Below are 22,533 nucleotides of genomic sequence, written 5' to 3' on the forward strand. Positions count from 1 at the left end.
TAAAGGTTTGCTATAGGTTTACTAAAATCCTTATCTTTAAAACTACAGTGCCTTGAGAAAGTTGTAGTGCTTGTGCAGAGATCATATTTATTAAGYGGAAAAGAGTAATTGGGAAATGAGATGAAGCATGGTCTGTTGCTTTAGAAATTATTCTTCGACTTAGCAGTTTTCAATTGTAARGAGCTTTAGACGGATTTTATCCCATCTCTGCCCCCAAGCTTTTTTTCCCAATAACACAGCGATAAAAGGTTTATTGTGAGGGTTCTATTTTGCCAAAAGAGAGAGGAAATCTAAATTGCTTCTGGGCATTTTTTTAGTTCTAATGAGTTAAGCCTGGTCCAGAAAGAACACACACARAAAAAGAGAGATACAATTTGGAAATGTGTTTTGCTGTTAATACAGGATATTGTGAAACAGCGGATTCAGGCATTAGGAATGCAGCGCTTTGAGGAGGTAGATTGTGACTGTACGTGCAGCAATTTGCATCGCGTTCTCTGCTGTGCTTCCCCAGTTCACTTTTACTGCTTTCTCATTTCCCATGATAGAGAAGACCCCTTTCTGGCAAGGAAGGCAGTCTTTGCAAAGTATGCAGATGCCTCAAGGAAGAGTTGTCCTCTCTGTCCATATCCTCCATAAAGATACTTAAACTTACACAACTCCCACAGTAACGGTGAAGTCAAAGGTTGCATTTTCCCGTTCTTTGTGCTGCAGTCACTTTGTATGGAGCTCTCCGTGACTATGAAAAGTGTCCTTTACCTTACCAGAGAAGAGCAGGTACCGGCAAGTATTTCTCAAGTGTTAATACCTTGTGACTGCAGTTTTAAAGTTTTGCTTCATTATTCCTTTTAGCCAGAGAGGTGAACATCAAGAACACTAGGGAGATATATGACTTAATTTATAAGGCATAAGTGAGGGCTATATATGGTCTGTGTCAGATATTCTTTAGCTGACCCATGGAGGTTTGATGGCAGTCTAGAGAGGGAGCTGACTCTGCATGTGACTTTTCTTCCCCTTACAATGTCAATTCCCCAATTCTTCTTACAGCAAATTAAAAGAAGCTAAATATATTTGATATATTTCCATATATTAATTTCCCATGTAAGCAGCTGCAGCATTTGATGCAAGACATGCACACAAATGTGACTGAGGAGATGCCATCAAAGGGGCCTTGAATGGAAGAGGGCAGCGTGGTGGGACAGAGGCCRTTGCCCTGGCCATCGCAGGGCAATTGCCCTGTCCCAGTGATCTGCCCTGCACTGACATGAATGCAGGGGCCAACAGAGCTAGCAGAAAGTGCTCCTGCAACATCTACCGCTATAGGTGTGCTGGATCGACAGGTTTTAGCATATGCCTCTATAGGAGGTTGCCCATACAGACAGGGGAAGGAGCTTGGCTGGAGCAGAGCTCAGAGCCGAGGATCCCCAGGGCAGCTTCACAGAGCTCTGTGGTGACCTTAACTTGTCACCTATGACATGGCTTTTGCTTGCAAGAAGCTYGTGGTAGCTTTCAGGTACATGCCTACAGCTGAGATCTGGCATATGCCACTTATTAAAGCAATCAGATTTGAGAGTTCCTGTGAAAAGTAGGTTGCTCCCTTTGGGAGGGGAAACTTCTATTGGTTTGCTTTTAGTCTGTTTGTTTGCTTGGGGTGTAAGTTTGACACACTAACCTGTCGGTTGTTAAACCAGTTTACACCTGGTAAACCTGTAAACCAGTATACAAYTTGTTCCACCTGTTACTTAGATCATGTTGTTACCCATCTTTCTCAATACTGTAGTTGCTGTTTAATAAACAAGTATCTTTAATATACTAGTTACTTTAAAAGACTAATATCTACCTTAGTACCTCAGAAGAAATCTTTCAAAGTGTAAGATGTGCTTTGTTTTTCTTGCTCATTTAAAAGGCTAATAAGGATTTATTCTAGCCAATGTGTTATCATTATTTATCCAGTATTTACTAAGGCAAAAGGAGAAAGTTGCCCCAGAACACTTTTTCTTCCCAATTTGCATTAAATATTACATGTAAAGAAGACACACAGGCTTATTAAGAAGATTGAAAGTCTTTGTAATGTGAGAATATCTTTCCAACTTAAAAGTGTTTGCAAAACACCTTTAAAGACAACTATTTTTTTTTTGTACTATTTGGCTACAAAACTTTTGTCTTTTTTTTTTTTCCATTCTCATTTATTTCTCAGGTATGAAAAAAGATGAATACCTAGTTAATTTAGAAACATCTAAAAACATCAGAAACATCATATTTCTGAATTTTCTTCAGATAAGTTTTTTCCTCCAAATTCTTCAGCTGTACCTTTCTCCCATTCTTTTTGGTTGGAACCATTTCAGTTTTCATTCTGCACAGAACTGACCTTTGTAAACACCGTAGCTGTAAGCATTGCTGCTGAGGAACTCTCCCCTTCTTTGTCAAATCTTTTCTAAAGAAAACTGTATCTTTTGAATTAATTTTTGTGTGTGTGTGTGTGTGTGTGTGTGTGTGTGTGTTTTAAATCACTCATTTATAAGCCATATAGTTTGTTACTGAATTAGCTCTATGTCCTATAAATATGTAGGCACACACATCTGAGATCACAGGTTTGAGTTTTGGAATTTAGCAAATGCTGTCCTAATAATTATTACTATTTAGAATCTAAAGCCATTCCAGAAAAGTTTTCCTAAATGCTTACACTTTTCCAAATCTCTTTTCCTTCCAGACAGTTGGTTTTAAGCTATTTCTTTTGAAAAGATAGTAGATATCTGGAAGCTATCTACACCACTATTTACAGAAACAACAAACGGTTCCTCAGTTCATATCCCAGACTGGTCTGAGGAAGACTAAATTTTTAGAATTACATCAGTGAATCAGAAGAGACAAGTAGGTATTGCTGCTACCAGGTACTTTTCCTATTCCTTGCTCTTTTTTTTTTTTCTGTTAGGGCTCTGGAATAAATATCTGAGACATGGGATTATTTATTAGAAACTTCTGAAATAATCGAATGATTGGTTCCTTTTAGAATTCAGTGTTTCTACAGAAAAAGGAAACACAAATTTATCTTTTTCAGTACTCTTGTACAATTTATGCCATTCTCTTATTGGATACTATCAAAATTACTATCCAGTTATTCAGTTCCTGAGATAAGCAGAGCTGAAAGCTCAGTCAATGCATGTCGGAGCCGATATGATCAGCCATTAGATTTTGTTTTTCTACTTGGCTTTCTTATACTAGCTAACCTTCTGTGAACTTGTGTTAACATATGCTTTCACAGAATTGTCCTCAGCCTACCTTCATTGTCAGACTTTTCTTTTTCTTCTCTTCTTCTTTTTGTTTTTTTCTCATTTCTAGAGCCCTAGTTCCCAGACMAGCCTGGGATATGATGCTTCTGGGAATTGCAATAATTAGAGAAAATAAATAGTGGGAACTAGTTTGATAGGCTCATGTGGATAGTAGGGTAGCATAATCAATATGAATAGATGCCTGGAATTATTTTATTTGGAATATTTTTATGGAATACTTAAGGATTCAGGTATTTCCTCTTGAGAGTCCTCAACTCCATATGTCTCTTCAATTTCGAATTTTTGCCCAGAACTTTCAGAATTAAAAACAAAGAAAACAACAAAAACAATAACAACAACAACAGATTTCAGTGTGTAGAATATTTGTCCTACACTTATTGCCTACAAGTTAATAACACTTTGAATCTTCATCTTATGGGGTTGGTAATAAGAACTGTGTTTCTTAGGTAGTCATCCTGGAGAATATTCCTGAATCCAGCTACAACTATGTCATCAGCTTCCACATTGAGGAGGATAGCACTGGTGTGTGTATCTCAGGGTCACAGTGTTTCAGACAGAATTCATGATTTGGTTGCAGGCAAGATATTCTTTTGAGGACACTGAAAGGAAGAAAATACACCTGTACAAAGCACACTTCGATGCTCTAAGCTGTCATGCACAACATTGTTAACAATTATATCAGACAATAGGAAGTCTTGATGTTAGGAATAAGAGAATATATGTTTGGCTGTTGTTTGGACAATAAAGATGTATTTCTGCTTAACAGCTTTGGGCAAATTGCATTATGAGCTACAAAGCCTGAAAAGAAGCAGGAGAGGAGAGGGAGAGGAGAGGGAGAGGGAGAGGGAGAGGGAGAGGGAGAGGAGAGGAGAGGAGAAGAGAGGAGAGGAGAGGAGAGGAGAGGAGAGGAGAGGAAACAGTCTTGCTTCATGGACAAAATAGGAATCATTTTCTAGGGTTCAAGATAATATCAAGGCACAGCAGGCAAAAATTACCATCAGAATATCTGTAATATTTATTAACACGTTTATATTCACAAAGTTCCACTTCCTTCAAAGGACCGCTTCCACTGCCAACGTGTTTTGCTTCATAAGTCATTTCCTACAGAAGCACCTGCTGGGAAATGAATTATTCTCAAAAACTTCCTGAAAGAAAAAAACAGTATGTTAGAACCCATTTTTTTTCTTCACTTTGAATCTTTTAAATCCCCTTTTAAGGCCTTAGGGATGCTAAAAGAGTCCCCACATTGTAGGAATGAAATTCTGGCACTCTCTTAAAGCCCTTAGCAAAAAATTCCATCAACTTCAGCAGAGTTGGGATTCCTTTTATGTGCATGCCTCTGAATCACAAGACACATGTGCTCGCATAGTTTCAGTAACCAAGCAAATGGATAGTGCTCAAATAGAAACCTATATTATGTTCTGGCTGCAGTATTTATCAGCTAGTAAAGACTGTGCTGCATATTTAGAAGGGACTGAGCCATGGCTTTTTGAATTWTTTTTTTTTACATCCTTTCCACTTCGAGAGATATCATTGTTTTCTGCTGAATTTAGGGGAGGAAAAGCACTGAGAAATATGAGGTCATCCAGTGTTAATGCAAGAACAAAAGAAACTAAATATTGCTCATCTGATAATGTCTACCAAGGGCTACTTCATTTCGAAGTTTTGACTTGTGATTTAGTACACTTTCAGCTCGACTAGGAACACTAACGAGTATGTGCTAAAAGTCTATTAAMAAAAACAAAATGCTATAGAAATTGAAATTCATATTTTTTTTCACTGTTATATATATATGTATGTATATATATACAGGAAATTTGTTGACTTCTCTTAGGCTTGCTTTCTCTTAATTTGTGATGACTGTCATTTATGAGTGGTGCTAGCCCTGTTTCTTAACACTATCTCATTCTACAGTTTTAAAAAGAGATTTTTGAAGAACAAAGTAGTTGAAATGCGAATATACTCAAGTRGGAAATGTTCCAGCATTTGAAGAGAAGACATGTACAATACAGAAAAGAAGATTTTAGAAGGACACCCCTCTTTGTAGTACATAAGTGCATAGAGTTGCACCTTCCTTTCTACGTGAAAATGTCTTATCCCCTCCCTCATTTTCTCCTCTCAGGAAACCTAGCCTATATTGTAAGTTATTATCCACTGGTGCAAGGCCTGGAAGCCTTACAAGTTGGAAACCATTTTATAGATTCTAGATGCTTTTCAGTTTCAGGCCCTGTGTTGGCTTGTGGACAATTATGACATCARCTCTTGAAATCCAGCTCTAGCTCTAGTCCCTGTTCTGTAGGGCTTGTAAAGCCAGTAGCATCCCTGCCTGGTTTCCAAATGGGCTATATTTGAACTGACATTTCTGATGAACGAGCTATATTATAGCTTAATACTGAATATATGTTGTATCATATAAGTGTGAGCAGAGAACTTTTAAGATGCAACGTTCTCTACATGTAGGAAAACATACTGCAGTATGGACTCTTGAACAATATATAAATATCTCCATATTAAAATYTATATTTAAGTTTCCTTATCGTTGAAAATTATAGTTTGTTTTACAATAATGATATCAGGGTAATTTTCCATAAGCTCATATTGTTTGGTATTAATTATCCTCTAAAATCATAGCTCTGATATCTGATTGTGTCCGAAAGCACACAAAGATTCATTCAACAACCTCACTGTTTGTGTATAGGATTATTTGTACTTGCTATTTATCTCACTAATGTGAGATAACAGATAATACAAGATAATAAGGCTGACTGACTCAACTGGATTCCACTCTAATTACTGTATACCCTTCTCAAGTGTGAGCTGGTATTTGCTGCACAGAGGCACTTGTGAGCTCATATCTCCAATGTAATTGTGTACTTGATAGGTACATATTTAAGAAAGAGTGGAAGATAATAAATTCTGTTAGGAATAAGACAAGTAGTCTTTTCAAATTCGATGTTGCAGATCAAAAGTTTAGATTTTCTAAAAGAAAATCTAGGACACTGACATTAAAAAAAAAAAGCACAACATTGTGATGCTAAGACTCTATGATCCCTGGAAAAGGTTAAGAGCAAATTTAATGTAGTATATAAATGTGATACTCTTCTATTCCCTTTTGTGTACTGGAAACTGTTCGTGAGTTAATATTACAGAACTCTTTTAAGGTGGCTACGTATTATGAACATCCATTACATGATGGACCAGGGACMGGAAAAATGGCTTCATTAAGTGCTGGAATGGGAACCAAGGCTTGCTGACTCTTGGGACATAGAAAGCTACGATTGGATGTTTTTGCAGACCTGATTAAACACAAAGGGATTTGAGATTTTATTTTTTCTGAATGAATTGGAAAACCTTTGGAAAATTACTTTTCTGCATCATTTAAACTGAATGTTACCAAACCTATTCACTTATTTTTCTGTGGTCGAGGGAGTTCTGATTAATGACAGTTGTCTGGGAGCATTTTAACATATCAATAATAAGTAAGAGAACACCCATCAAGGAAAAGGGTTGTCAGTACAGTTCTGCATTGATTCTTCTTACCTAGATTAATCTTGATGTGGTCTCTAAATTGCTTCTGCTCCATGACATATTTTCTTAAAAGAGCTTAGGGCCTATTGACTCACATAAGTGAAGTTTATAGCTCTCCCTTAGAGCTGAGCACAAACTCAGGCTATTGAGTGCAATTCCCTAGCATCATGATATGTGTAGATATTATCCTGTAGATATCATACTGTGTGGATATTATATTGCATCATCTCTTTCCTGATTTTGTCTAGATCGGTAGTTAAAATGGTAATTATTGGCAGACACCTGCAGTGTCCATGCTTCAGTGTTTGGGGGATAAACTTTTTAGAAAATCTGTCCATTACTGCTGTCCTACAGAGGAAGCCAGCATGGAAGTGGACCAAAATATATGTACAGTGACACTTTGTTTGTGCTTCCTTTGGAATAAATGCTACATAATTACTATGTTGTTCTTTTGGGGCAACGAGGAGGGCTGCAACTTTATCGTTTTGAATATAAAGTTTTAGACCGATCCCCCTGAAAAGGTTTCATCAGGTTTAATTGGATGATCTAGTCACCGCTTAGAAARTAAGGTACATTCAATTAATTGTCAAGGTCAAAATGAATTCTAAGGAGAAATAACTTACAAAAGAATTGTTACAATTAAATCTGAGCAAAATGAAAGAGGACAAGGCCATGAATTTTTCAGCATTTCAGAGGATGTTCTCATTAGGCCATTAGTTGTCATTCTATGCTCCATATTATGCTTTTCTTAACAGTGTTGGTTATTTTGTGAATAACCAAGTCAGCCAAATTTTAAAGTTGAGAGAAAAATACCACTGCAGAATGAGAGAAAGGGACAACCATATTTTTTTAAACATGATATTGTCAGTCTTAGTCTCTTTTCAAAATATTGGAGAGAGCCCATGATCATTATTGTTTCTTCCTGTGTAAAGATTTGTAACAGTTTTTTGTTGTTTATCATCACCAGTATATTGTGATTCCAGGAAGAGAGGATAATGATAGGAGGTAGCAATGACTAACAGGAGAAACAGCATCTTGCACACAGAGATACTATGTTTTCCTAGTGTCCCTGTTTCTAAGATAAAAGTGTGAAGTGTGAGACACTTAGGGAAAATGGTACAGTCTATTCTTGCCATTTAACTTAGTAAAGTTAAGCTTCTGAATCTGTGCAAGTTGTGATTTCCCTTCAGCTCTTACCAGAATCCCTGGGAGCAGCTGTCTGCTGCTCACTGAGGAACCTCCTTGCATGACTCACTCAAGGAACTGACATTGTGGTTYCTAGCCAATGTTTCTTTCAGTTTCCTATGTCCGTATAATGTGGCCTTTTTGTGTACAGAATTTTGCATCACAAAAGAGTGACTTAATCCGGTTCATATTATCTTAGAGGAATGAGATCCAGGTATCAGTTTGTTCCAGCCTGCACCTAACATATTGTTGGTTTTTCCTTTTGTTTGCACAGTGATGCTTGAATACCTGTATGCACTTCACAGATGTAAGATTTGCTGCTTTCATTTATTTTCTTGGTTATTCTAGTGGATTGGGTGGAAAGGGAAGTTGTTGATGAACACTCAACATTAAAGGTGTTAGGGTCCAGTCTTACATATTTTGGTTCAAGACCAGCCAAATGATCAGTCCATACCTAATTTTGCTCATGAGAATGGTYCTGTTGACTTGTAATGACTTCTTACATCATTATTTTTAATTATGTGCATAATTTTGGGAATAAATCCATGAAAGAACCAAGACTGAAGTATGTAATACCCTTCAGGATTTTGCTAGGAAAAAAAAAATTTATAAGGCATCTAAGTACCAGGTACAAGTTTTGAGGGTTTTTTTATTTATTGTTTGAGCGGTTTTAGAAAAGTAGTTTACCAAGTTAGCACATTTATTATTTTCAGCTGTAATATTTAGTGAGTGGGAGCCAAAGAACGTATACACTTGGAAGCACGCTATACATCTACCCTTTGCTAAAAAAACAAAAGCTTGAAACAAGAGGTACTAATGTTTTGTGCAGTCCTCTTGCTTTGTTCTCTTTTCTCTGCCTCCATTCCTGGTTTACATTTGACTGACCTTATTTCTGTGCTTCCTTTTGGACTATTTGTCATGACCGYTTCCATTTTTTCATCAGGTGCCTAAATGCTCTCTTGCAGATTTCTTACAGTTAATCCAGAACTCAACCCTGTCCTTTCATGTGAGAAAAGACTGCACTGTTTTCCTTATTTGGCAGAATTTTGCGCTCTTAAAATTTCTGCTAGAAGAGCCTCTTTGGCATGGACCCAGCTGAGTTACCATCTTGACTTTTTCCCATCCCACTATTATTGAGAAATAGTACTCCCTCCAAAATCTGTATGTGCAGGAAATAGGCATTGGATCCTCATTCCCTCCCTCCTTCTTCAGGCTGCTGAAGAGAACTAATGAGTCAGCCTCTCCTTGAGTCCCATATTATCATCTCCGTTCTCATTTCCAGCCCTTTGTGTTTTCATTATTGTTTCTCTCCAGCATCAGCTGCTTGCAGGTCTCTACAGGACCTCAGCACAAGTCTGTAGATCTAGCGAGTGCTAATTGACCTTGCAGTGTTCTGGTTTACCTGCCTTTGCTTCACACCATAGCGAGGCCTCTCGCTCCTGGTTTTCGCCACTTCTTGTCTCAGTGGCCGTGTCATCTTCCTGGCTGACCCCTGCTAAATCCAACTTGTTTAACGTGCTCTGCCTTTGCAAGGACTTTCCTTTGGAAATGCATCTAAAGCATGAATCAGAGGCCTATTGCAGAAAGTGAAAGAAATCAGAAAACCTGACATTCTCCTTAATTCCACCATTTCCACGGCAGTACTAGTGCCCTAGTAAAAAAGCATTTGCTTTTTATTATCAGTGCCAGCAAGAATACCAGTGTCACCTCCCACGTCTCGGAGCTGCGGTCACTCCTAACGCTGATCTGTGACATTATTTCGGACTAATTCGGTGGGACAGATGTCTGCTACTAAATCATGAACAGAAGTGTCTGAAGCATCTGCTTTTCCCTTTGGAGATTTAGCATTCACTGCTCGACAGGCCTGATCCTGCTTAAAATGGTGAACCCTTCCCTTTGATCTGCTTAGCAAGCCGATCCCACTAGGCAGCCTTACAGTTCATTCACCCTCATTTTTAAGGCCCTGGGATAATGACTAATACAGGCAGCCCCGAGATATTAATCTCTGTCCTCCCAGAGCTACAGCCTGCTAATCCTCTGGATACRGCCTTACCGGCGGCCTTCGCCAGGCATCTCCCTGGACTGACGACATTCAGCACATTCCTGGCATCTTTGCTTTCCTCCTATGACTCGTAGCTTTCCACACCTTTTCCAAGACCACTGCTCACTCCACGCTGGTTTAAAGTTCAAAAGCGGCATGTTTGGCAGCCGTTTCCTTTGTTCCCTGCACCTTTCTCACTGCGGCAGGGACTGGATCCTGAAATCAATTCCTCTCCTTGCAGCATTACTTCCTCCTCCTGTTTCCTGGTTCAGGAGGATCTGCAACTGCTCCCTTAGCTGTGCACAGCATCCCTGCCCTGCTTTCTCCTCTGTTCTCTTCCTTAGCATCTAACACTTTCCACCTCTTTGCAGAAGGCATTAGTTATGCCCTTCTGTTAATTTTCTCCCTTTTGTCTTTTTATCTCAATCTGCCCATCTTAATCTGTTTCTGTGTTCATCCGGCATTGAGAGGACATGGTACTGCTTTTATTCTGGCAGTTTMCTTTCACAGCTCATGAAGACCTAATACTTGTTCCAGCAGGAATCTCACTGCTTTGACTGTCTGTGGTGACAGACTGAAAATCCCTGTCATTCTTCCCACTCATGAGGCCAACCAAGCTCCACTACCGAAGCTCCCCTGCCATAGATCCTGCTGAAGTCAGTCACAGAATGGGCATTTAAACCAGCAGAGGCTCTGGATTCTCCTGTACAGGAATGAAAACACATRAACTCTGCTAATCTAAAACTTCTGCTTAGTGTGAAGCACAGGAGCTTCTCTGCTTGCCAGTAGAGGTTGCTGAGAGCTCGTAAGTCTGCTGTTCTGCTCTGCATGGATTTTCATAGGAAGTCCAGTCCAAAGAGGTTTAATCTTCTGTGAGATTTGCTCTTACTTCCTGTTTCTCTGCTCATTCCTGTTATTTCCTATGATAGGCAACTTTTCTGGAACAATGAAGTAGCCAACCTGTGAGGGAAGCAGGAGATACGGAATTGTCACAGGAACTTGTCCCTACGGGAGGGGGAGATTGCAGCCCTCACCGCTTTTGGGAATTGCAAAATTCTCCTTGAATTCATTTCCCATCATTGTGGACTATATATATCCACATGCATGCCCACATATGGAAAAAAAAATCCCCARCAATATAGGAGGAAAGGAAGAAATAGATCATTACTCCTTTAAATAACTAGGAGGTCATCAGAGTGCTCATGAAGGCATCAGAGAGCTGGTGAGTTTGGAAGCAGTCATGCAAAGTTAAGAAATATTTGTGAAAGTGCCAAATGAAGCCATATTTTCAGTTTGGATTCAAACCCAAATATCTTCAGATCTCTTTCCTGATCAGGACTGTATGCTGGATTGAAGCAGTGACTTGACTACTTTTCTCCCATGTTGGCATGTCCGTGTCTTCACTAGGCAATACCRAGTGGGCCGTATTGATGTCCTGGTGCTGCCTTGCCCTGGATTCTCTGGATTGTTCTCCTGTACTGCCAGTGCTGTGATTCCGTGTTTGTGTGTGATGTGTCAGGCTGTGTCAGGTTGTGTTTGCTCAGAGATTGCTAACTCCACTGCTTTATCCCATGAGGCACCATGGGCTTTTAAACCAATATTCTAAGAGGAAAGAGACTTCTGGATCTAGGTGGACAAGTTYTATGCATTTTAACTATAAATCCTCATCTATCTACTTGTTTTAGAATTAATATGTTGCTATGAGACAAGAACAAGAGAGCTAAGGATACAAGCCACATTTCCCTTAGATCATGGGTAGGGAGGGTTGCTGGGTTTCTCAAGCACCCTTACTTTATTACCCTACCTTATGGCATGCTACCTTTGGGAGTAGGAAAATCCAGAGAATGTGAAACAGTTATATTTCCCCATCAGGGTGACAGAGTTTCAGGAAACTGAGCAACTCAAGTTGATCTTAGGCAATAGATTTAGRGAGAGTGATTCTTGCATAGTTTTACATACCAATGCCCCTTTCAAAGCATGGTCTTGAGATCTGATGCTGATTGAAAGTCAGGTAGCCATGCAGCACGACTTTTTTTCCCTTGGAAAACTCCTTTATTTGACTTTGAGATGGGATTTAGTCCTTAGAAAATTAGTAACTTTTTTTTTCTTTTTTTTAAAGGGACAATAATTTTGACTAAAAGGCAAACAGAATTTTCCAGGCTTTGCATGTGTGGGGTACTGACATTATAAAAATATGAAAAACYCTAATACAGTTCCAGTATTACTGAGACATTGGTAAATGACTGTTTTGTATTTGTGGTTTGGAATTGGAGTTTATCCAGGTTTTGCCRGAAGGTTGAGTTTAATTTGTACCGTGTTTGCATAAATAGCTTATTTCTAAAGCTCACATTTTACTTGAACAATTCTGAATGATGCATTTATCATAGGGAGAAAAAATGACCTATTGTTCTCTTTAAATAAAGTGGTTCTGCCCTTTTAAAGTGTCCGGGAGACTAAATCATGAAAAATCACAGTGCAGTTGCAGGCTGCTTATCTTGTCCCTGGAATCAACTATCATACGTTCATGTCCCTGAGTTTGTAAAATTCAAAAGATTCTTTGAATTAYTCTCTTAATTATGATGTTGGCATCATAATTGCTAAGTAAGGTTCTTAATAACAATGTGCTTGTTATGGAAGCAGGCTGAATGTCTTTGCCTGATGTGAATAGCTGCAAGCCCTGAATAGGGCAGCAGCAGTCGTGGGAGCCTGACACTGGCTAAAGGGGGAATAAAGTGCTCAGAGAGGGTTATTTAAAGCACTATATAATATCCCTGTACACCCCACTCCCTCCTGCAGCAAATGAAGATTAAGGAGCATATAGAACTTCCACSTATTAGGGCTCAAACATCACTAAGCAATTTCCCTTCCAATTCTCATGCCATTCATTTGGTAGGGGAAAAGATGCTTGGTTCTTTCTTTAACCTTCAGCCCCTTTTCATGTTTTCACATTATGTGTGTTTTAAGATCCAATGTAGCATAGTAAAGAGAAACATAACTGGAGAATGCTTCTTAATCATACTGTAGTTTATCTTTTTTTTCTTCGCAAAAATTGTCGTTAAACAAGAATAATTTAATATTTTAAGTACTCTTAMAGAATACCATGCCTCTGTAGTAAGTGTAAAAACAGCCCCAAAGTGTAATGACTGCTGCTAACAGCTGCCAAGAATTGTATCATTTCATAAGAACAATGCATATTTGCCATTTCTTGACAGATGTGGTTGCTAGATATATCTTTGAAACTGGGTGGCTTAACTTTCTGCTATTAAGTCCTATATTAGAAAGAGCATTCTCCATTTCCTTGACATACCAGCACACGTAGTGCGTCTGAACTGAGTCCAGCAAGGGTCCTCGGGATATTGCGTATTAAATATTGACAGAGCATGTTGCTCCCTGGAAGGTGTGCCTTTTCTTCATTACTTTTCAGTGCATTTTCTTACATTACTTTTCTTTGCATTCCTTCCCTGCTCTTGGTTTACTCAGTGTACTTTCAGTATGTGCAGGTATTATTTTCATTTTTCTCCTTTTTCCTTTCATTTTAACAATTTTCTCTTTCCCCCTTCCCCTTTTCTTTTCTCTCTCTCTTTCTTCCGCAGGTTTTGCAGTGCATGTTGGTCTCTCTCCATTCAGAACTTGACATGCAAAGGTACTTGATGAAAATTGAATCCTCCCAGCGAGTTAGTACTGTACTTTCTTTTTCTGCGCTCTGCTGTGGGTTGAGTTCGCTAACTTTTAACTGTGTGTGGTTTGCATCACAACTGGTGTTGAAAACCTATGGATCTGCATGCCTTTCTCTCGGCATTTACAGCAGCAAACTGTCATCCATATTGATTAATTGTATATAAGAATGTGATACACGTGCATCCTTTGACAATTTTTAATTCTGAGTTTTCTTGTAATGGCATGACGGATACGAAGTCCATACTCGTGTCTTAGAGAAGTATTTTGAAAACCACCAAAATTTAGTGAAAGCTCCTAGATTATACGTAGCCCCTACTAACTGTCCTAATTCTAACTGTATTTATGTTTTTATTGCATATTTAGAACTTGAGGGATAAAAGTCTTGCTGAAAAGTTTAAGAGATCCGTAGATGCAGAAGTAAATGTATTTGTACAGATRTGCAAAAATCTTAGTTCTGCAGCTTGCAAATTGATTTGATCTTTTTCTGAGACCTTATATTGAAGGAACACAATAGGCATGYAAATAGGATAATGACTAGAGAACTCAGAGTGTAGTTGGCCCCACAAATATATAAATTAACATTTAAAAGAGCTCTTATTTATCTTCTGCAAAAGATTTTAATGTTCACCTGTTTTACATGTCCCTGCTCATCTTGGAGTACTTTGGGTTCCTAGTTTCCTCCTCTGTTGTCATACAGATTTAGAAGTGTTTCCCTTTGGATGTAGTCTACATTTCAGTGTAACAGATCGGCTCAGCCRGGGCTGTGGCTCTTCAAAATCAGGATACCTGCACATATGCCATGCACCTGTAGCATTATCTGTATATCATCGTTCTTTCTGCTGAATTCCTCTCCCACTTCTATGTGATTTGTAGTGCAGGTGTTTACTACATAGCTAGATCTTCACCAGTATGGGGACCATGTGTACATGTTTTAGCTACGTACTTAAGAGGTGCCACCACATGCCTCTTTTTCCTCCCATCAAAAGCCCATCACCAAAGGGCTGAGGTAGCATCTGCYGCTGAAGGAAGGCGGCCTCAAAGCGAGCCCTGAGTACTGCATTTGCACCTGATTTGTCACTTCCTGACTCATTTGGTTTCCACTTACAGAATTTAAATATCCACATAAAAAATGCTGACCACAGGGAAAAGCGGGCGAGGCAGACGTGTGGGGAACAATCAGGATTTGCCCTAATTGACTAATGAGCTATGGCCTAGAGGGAGGGAAAACGAAGAGCCAGGGCCTGGTGGCAAGCAGGACAGGAGGAGCGCGAGGAGCAACCTGTAAAGCGCTGGAGCAGCCCAGGAGCTTCTCCCGGGCGCCAGAACAACAAGTCCTGCCGAGTATTTCATCACACATTCGCTTCCATGGGTCGAGGCTAAAAATAAGTGGGGAGCGTGGGTGTGTTGATGGCGGCAGCCCGGCACAGGGCCCGGCCTCCGCCTGTGCTGCCCGCGTGTTTATTGCTCCTCGGGCCTGCAGCACCCACCAGCTGTYGGGACCCCGAAAAGGGCAGCTCACACCCTGTCCCAAGACCTCACTCCCACTTGCACGGCTTTCTGTTGATGTCTTTCTTTTGGGTGTGTGTGTTTTCTTTCTTTTTTCTCCCCCCCCCCTCCCACACCCCCCACAGTTATTTTTTAAAAGAGCATGTTAATTAAGAACTCCTTTCTGGCTCTTAGAAGCACAGAAAAACAGGTTTTACCGGGGCAGCTATGAGCTGGAATCTGTATCGTGTTCGTTTGCTTTGGGAAACAGACACCACAAAAACAGACCCTCTTTCTGTTTTCCTTAGGGATATGTGTGGGAGAAAAGGGATGGGTAGATAATCATTTTCTTGAATCAGAACACATTATCCCCTAGGTACATTTAGGCATCTGTTATATATTGTTTCTTTTTTTTTTTTTTCTTTTCCTTTTTGCATGTGGTTTTGAGTACGTAAGGATCTTTCCCCTTTAATCAGTATAATGACAGTTTTTGTTTAAAAAAAGCCTTTTAATCTTTGGAGTTCTCATGACAGCTTTACAGATTGTGTAGGTAGGAGTTACCTCGCCCACCGCTGATGAAATGCAGCCATCTCTCGGATAGAACAAGAGGTCATTCTGCCTCATGAATACTTCACAGTAGGATTTTTAGGAGGGAAAAGAGAAATAGCTTCCAACTGAAACGGACATAAGATTTTAATTAAGACAAATGTTGATATGCAGGCTGGAATTTATGGATAACTTATTTAAACAGAGTAATAATAAACTGAAGCTATAATGTGAGAGCATGACAGAGACTGCGAACTAACAAATTTTGCTGTGAGCAAAATTGATGGGGCCATAGATGCCTGTGCAGCAAAAAAAAATAGTGAGGTGATCATTCACTTTTTAAATTCAGCTATCACTTGTAAATAAATGCTTCATGTCATAAGGCATTTGAATAAAGCAGAGAGTTAAAGTCTACCTTTAAATGAAAGATTTCACTCATTGAGTATGACTTTTGCTTATCACCAGTGGATGACTCTTAGTTTTGCCTATCATTTTACTTTAATCCCCACCCTAAAATCTCAGACTGACATTTATGTGAAAAGAGACCTTGGATTTAAACAGTAAAACACTGACGAATATTTTTACGTTTTAACATGGGTGACTTGGGTTTCCTTTTTTTTTTCTTCTTTTTTGGTGTATTTGAAAGAGATGCCCCAGCATGTTGCATATTTCAGTCTGGGCTTGTCTGTGCCAATTAAGCTGCTCTTAGACGGGCTGCTGAGTTCCTTAGGGCAACATTTGCAAATGCAAGTCCCTCCAATTAAGCATCTGAATGCGAGGGCTGACAGCCTGACTGCTGAGCACCTACAGCTTTTATTGGTTCTAATGAATATCTTTACTGTAAGTGCTTGGCTTTCCTGAAAAACAGGCTTCCGTTGGTCTAGGGGTTTAGTCAGGAACCCAAAATCCACAGCACTGCTCCATGCCAGTTGTTTCGCCCCGAGTGCTTCAGGAGCAGTTTTTCTGGACCGTGCTGCTGAAACCAAGCTGTGTCCTGGCCACAGAGCACAGAGCAGCCACCTTCCCACCCTGGCTACCATAACAGATGGAATATTCCTGGCACGATGCCACAGCAGGGAGTAGGTGGCCGGCCACCAACAGAACCTCACGAGGCTGCCAGGAAAGTGTGCGCGTTTTTAGGATGAGTTGAGTATCATCCCAACCTGCAAAAATGGATGCAATGTCCTGGCACGTGATTAAACGTGTTTTTCCCCGCTAGGTGAAAGAAACTGGGTTCTTCATCAACAAATGCACGGAGCGGTGCTAATGATGCTGTCAGGAGCAGCAAGGAGCTCTGTCTTCAGATAAATCCACAGAAAAGAGGCAAATAATCGCTCAGGGTGACATGCTGACACGCTATCAGTAATGGGCTCTGATAAGCCTTGGCTGTGACRGAGCCTTATCAGGTCTTAATGCATCTCCCTGTGGCACTCAGTGTCTTGGGATGAGTTCATCTTTGCAGCCTGCTTGGTGGTGCAGAGAAGGAAAGAGAAGCTCTTTTTTGCCTTACTTGGGCAAAACTTGAAGGGTCTGTGTCCTCCCTTCCTTGGAACAGGAGAGGATCTGCCCTGGGCCCTCTCCTTGGATGCCTTGATGGGTGCAGCAAGTTCATACTGCCATAGACTGAGMAGGCGTACAAGCAAGGATCAGCTGCTTCACCTAGCATTGACTCAACAGAAACAAGTTTTCTGTATTTTCTGTTTTCACATATGAAAATCTTTTGCAACAGGCAAAGGTCTCCCACTTAGATGCACAGAGGTAACATAAACTTGAATTTATACAGGCATATATAGAAATTTAATTTTTCTAAAGTCTATGGAAGGTATTGATATAATAAATACTTAAAAATAAAACCTCATGACTAGCAGTCAACAATATATCACTAACAACATCTCCAGACAAGTAAAACTTTGTAGTTGTGATGATACAGGACCCCAAAGACTCTGCATCTTTGAAAAAATGGATCCTTCCTTTAAGTGACTGTGATCTGACACAGGCATGAGGAAGAAGTATTATTGTTATGGTAAGAAGAGCTCCCAAACTATTACAATATTTCTGAGTTAATAAACTCATATATTAAATACAGAGAGTTGATAGCTGTATTTGCAGACTGTCACATATGCAGTAGCCATCTTCTAGCCAAGTCACAGGAGAAACATTTTACTGAAGGTCAAGAAAAACATTTTTTTTTCTTTTTTCCTTCTTTCTTTGAAATGTCAAGGAAATGTCAATTTTCTTTTCCCTATGTTGTGTGTTCTTTAGAGCACATGGTTGCATAGAGTTATTTTACTAGGGCTGTATCATGTTTTGATGTCTGTTTACTGTTACCTACCTTGCCAACAGTGCTAGCAACTCGGAAGATGTGTATGATAAGATTCTTCTCCCGAAGAGATAGCAGTTTGTCTAGATAAAGTCTGAAGAAATTCCTGGAGCTGGGAAATAAAAAGTGTAAACTGTGGAAGATGTAAAATTATTCCTGCTTCAGGTTATGGGATTTTGAAAGGGTATTTTTTGCATGCGTGTGTGCATGTGAAAATGTATGGAGTAAATTTTCAGGAGACATTTTGAAAAGGAAAAGAATGTAAAAATGTTCAGATATATTGATTAGTATGAAAAACAACCGGAAATGAGCCTGGAAGGAAGTTCTAAGGAGCAGAGTAATAAAACTGAGTAGAACAAAAGGGTAAAGGGGCTAGTGGAAGTCAGTGTGAGCAGAGGAACAGAAGAACCAGCTTGCGTGGGACATCTCTGGTGCCCAGTGACTGCTCACTGTGTTGCTGTGATTGGCATCTCTGCAGCACTTCACTTTTCTTTTTGCAGGTACCTTCTGTTTTCCTGTTAATTATTTTAAATGTTATTCAGAGCCGTGTATTTTTTTGCATCTATTTCACACTTGGTGAAAGAACTAATGTGTTAAATTTGCATAGTTTGGACATACAAGCATGAAGCATGATTAACTACAATTTTACTCCTTGTTAAAATAACAAGAGCATTTGGAAGATACCAGCCCTTCTGTAACTGCTTCTCTCTATGTTATAATGAAGTGCATACCTTAMAAAGGTTACATGGGTGTGTATCCTTTTATACTAAGAAAATGAAATAAAATAGTGGTAAGTGCAATATGGGAAAGTGCAGACACCACTGGCTTGTTCTGAGTCCTGTTTTCCGGTGCTTATACCAGTTGAGGCTAGAAAGGTGCTGGCATTTCCTTGCTTTTTCATTCATGTGTGGAGCTTCTGTTACAGTGACTTGATTTTGCCCTGTTCTTTTGTGAAATGCCTGAGGTTTCTTCTATGTTGCCTACTTTGCCTTCTGCTCTTTGCTAGCAGGCATGTTAAGGTGACATCTGCCCAGACACAGTCAAGTCCCAGTCATTGCTCACACGGGCTTTATGCAACATGCAGAGTTACACTCTTGTCCCACCTGCAGGAGCAGCTGTCCTCACTGCTGCTCGACTTGGGTTCTGGGGGGCGTCACTCAAACATGGAATATATTGAATATTTACTTTTGTAATTGCTTTTCTGAACAGTAGCTCTAGAAAACTGGGCATTTAAAAGGACACTTCATGAAATATTGAGTGTTTGAGTAATTTTCAAATATGTTAGTGAACATTTCCTGGGGAAAACAATGTGCATGGTATGATTTAGTGAAGTATTTTTTTCTTATCTGTCTTATTTATCTTACTAGATTTTGGAATACACATACAGAATATTGATATAACACAGAAGGTTTTTGCCTTCCTTCCTTCATCTGTCTTTACAAATCCTTGTAGCTTATGGCTCCAAAGACATTGCTTGTAACTATTCCCTCTTCCTGGGCTGGTTTTCCTAAGAAGGGCTGCCTTGAAATATGCTCAATTGTTATTGCTCATTGCCAGTACTAAAAATGCTTTCCTATCAGATATGCCCTCGTATCAGTTACTTGAATGGAGTTATTGTTGTTATGTTTTGGGATATTTTACAATCTGCTTAAAATTCAGAATTTTTCCCAAAATACAACATTTGCACTAGCTGAGCATGACGAATACCTTGAGGCTTTCAGCAAGGCATATGTTCCTACATCACGGATCACATTAGGAGTTTCCCTTGGTTTGGGCAGCAGCAGGAGGGCTGCTGCACACAGGGTCATGGACACTGTGAGTGCCATCCCAAGGAGTTGCTCACGGAGCAGCAGGAACCACAGCTACATCTGTGCCCAGCTACTGCTGCTAATAGGGGCTGCAGCCACCCAGCACCCGCCTTCACCTTGTGAAAAATGAAACAAAATCTGTGATTCATCTTATCAGAATACTTTTTCTTCTTGAAACGAAAGCAATCCTCTCTCCTACAAGCTCCAAACTTTGAGACTTTTTGCAGCTTGATTTTTTTCATGTTACCGCTCTCCGCTTCGTATTTCAGTTATGTAGTAATCAGGAAGAGGAATTAAGGAATTGTAATGACTTGGCTTGGTAGTACCCCTGTAAATATGCCTGAGTAAATAAAATAGCTTGACAAGTGATGGTTCCCAAGAGGTTTCGGGAAAGCTGAATGAAGAAGTACTGACTAATGAAATTCTTTCTTAATGTTTGCAGGCCACTCAGCACCCTGAGAGCTTTCAGGGAGCAAGTCCCTGTGCTCACACCCTGCAGACCAGCGCTGCCCGTGTCAGGGGCACTTCAAAGCATACTTGAGTTGCTGTGAACAAATGTTGCTAGCTTTAACTCCTGCAGAAATTCAAAGCTTTTGAACAATTTCACTGCAGGACATTGGATAATACCTAATATTTTCATATTAACATTTCAATACAGAAAAGTTCTGGAGGGTTTAATTTTCTCCCGAGGTTTTTCTGCTTTATTATAATTTGTGAGGAAATGGACAGGTTGGCAACAAAGGGACTCTGCGGCCATTAATGAAAAATTTAACCAAAGTTAAAGTAGTTCGTTCATTCGAGGTCGCATGGGGAATATTTTATGACCTGTGCTGTGGCTGAAACAAGCTCATCTCATCTCACATGAAAAACTGCTGAGGGCCCTGGGTATCAGCCAGATATGTCACCTGGGCTTTCCAGAAAGAAAGAAAAACTTTTCTGGATTATGACAGAAAGTTCAAACCTAAGGTTGGAGTTGATTTTAATACAAGGGATTTTTAATGTACTAATATCAGACCTTAAATAATAGCTGAAAGAAGACTAGATATATTTGCTGATGTCTTGTGCCTAGTACTGATAAGTATTTTAAAAACCCTATTTTCATACTTGTTTTGGCTCAAAGTAAGCTTGTTTTGCTTTGAATTTCTGCTGTACAGTGTCTGTCCCAGTTTGTCACAATGTAAAATTTGCTTGAGAGACTGGAAAATTATTATTCCAGAGTAATAGTAACAGATGGCTGGGGGGGGTTAGCAAACAGTGCTACTATATTTATTAATGCAGCCCCTCTTCATAAGTGACACTATAAGTGCTTTTTGCAGTCAGCAAAAAAATGTTCAGGACATTTTATCTCCCGTTGCATGTTTTTATTAGGCGGATCTTACAAGGATAAGGGTCAGTGTAAGTGCTTAGATGGAGTCCTACCAAGACAGAGAGTCTGTCATTTTAGGTACTGCCTAGCAATTTACTAGTATGATTGCCCAGTAAAAATCACAGGCAATTTGGTCAGTTAAGACAATTTATGATTTATGCTGATGCAACTAAAAGTAGAAAAAGTCCTTGTGACTTCAGGTAGAAATGTTAGAGAGCTAACTGGCCTTGCTGCATGGCCTGTATCTTTTACAGACTGCACAGCAGAATGTATTGAGATTGACAGCTAGCTACTATCTCATAACATTTATTTTGGGGATAGTTTTCTTAGTAGACTTGATACTTAGGCTGCTTAGATAAGAGCAGCAGTTTTTCTCCATTATAAATATAGATCCAGATGGCTTAAATAAAGTTAACATGCTACTGTGTTGCTAGTGCCTTCTTCATGCCTCTAGGAACTGAGGATTTAAAAGTACCGTGAATAAGTTTCTGATGTTACACATTTGGTTGTGTGTGTGTGCATATACACACCTGTACATGTGTACAGGTACATATACATTTGCACATATGTATGCTGTATTACAGTGCATACGCCTATGCTGTGTAAAGTGACTGTTGGAGCAGCAAGGAAGGGAATACCATACATCTCTTCAGCAGTCCTTATTCCCAGGGAGCTGTTAGTAACAAAATTTACACTGTGAATATACAGCAATAAAAAACTTAACAAAAATCCCAAGGACTCTATTTTCTTAAAATGCGCAGAGGCCACCTTCACRTCCCAGTATCTGAAGCAGCCTGGACTTTGGCGGTCTCTCTGTTTTCCCCCCCTACATTCATGCTTCAGCAGACGGGTAATGCGGCGCTGTGTTTTGCAGACGAGGAGCCCCAAGCCGTCGCCGAGCCCGCAGCCCGCGCCGGGTGACCCGGCGGAGCGTCTCTCCGAAGCGTCTGGCGACTCCCTGGAAGCCATGTCGGAGGGCGACTCTCCAACGCCCTTCTCCCGGGGCAGCCGCACGCGCGCCAGCCTGCCCGTGGTGAGGTCAGCCAACCAAACCAAGGAGAGGTCTCTGGGTAAGACCCCGTTTCGCATCCCCTTTCTCCACTCCTGTCTTTGCCTGTGTGTTCGCTCYGTGTACCCAGCCTTTAAAATAGCTTTAAAATAGTTTGCAGTTAAAAAAATGTAACTTTGGTAACACATTTTTAATGCCAGGTTACTCTTTGGAAATGAGCTTCACATGGGATGCAGGCTAACTTGTCAGAAAGGTGAAATTATTACCATAAGATCTGAAA

At 39.9% G+C, this 22,533-nt stretch overlaps 1 protein-coding gene across 2 annotated transcripts in view; it reads left to right on the forward strand.

The window, feature by feature from the left end:
• The window catches only part of KIAA1217 (KIAA1217 ortholog), a 165,506-nt gene that overhangs the window by 55,213 nt on the left and 87,760 nt on the right, over positions 1–22,533 (forward strand). For both annotated transcript variants that reach the window (XM_026039448.1, XM_026039449.1), the window contains exon 3: positions 22,119–22,314. In XM_026039448.1, coding sequence (XP_025895233.1) covers positions 22,119–22,314 — 196 coding nt within the window. The remainder of the gene's footprint in view (positions 1–22,118; positions 22,315–22,533) is intronic.

The sequence above is a fragment of the Nothoprocta perdicaria genome, unplaced genomic scaffold (genome assembly GCF_003342845.1).
Source record: "Nothoprocta perdicaria isolate Ctin4 unplaced genomic scaffold, notPer1 scaffold_23, whole genome shotgun sequence".
NCBI classification, from domain to species: domain Eukaryota; kingdom Metazoa; phylum Chordata; class Aves; order Tinamiformes; family Tinamidae; genus Nothoprocta; species Nothoprocta perdicaria.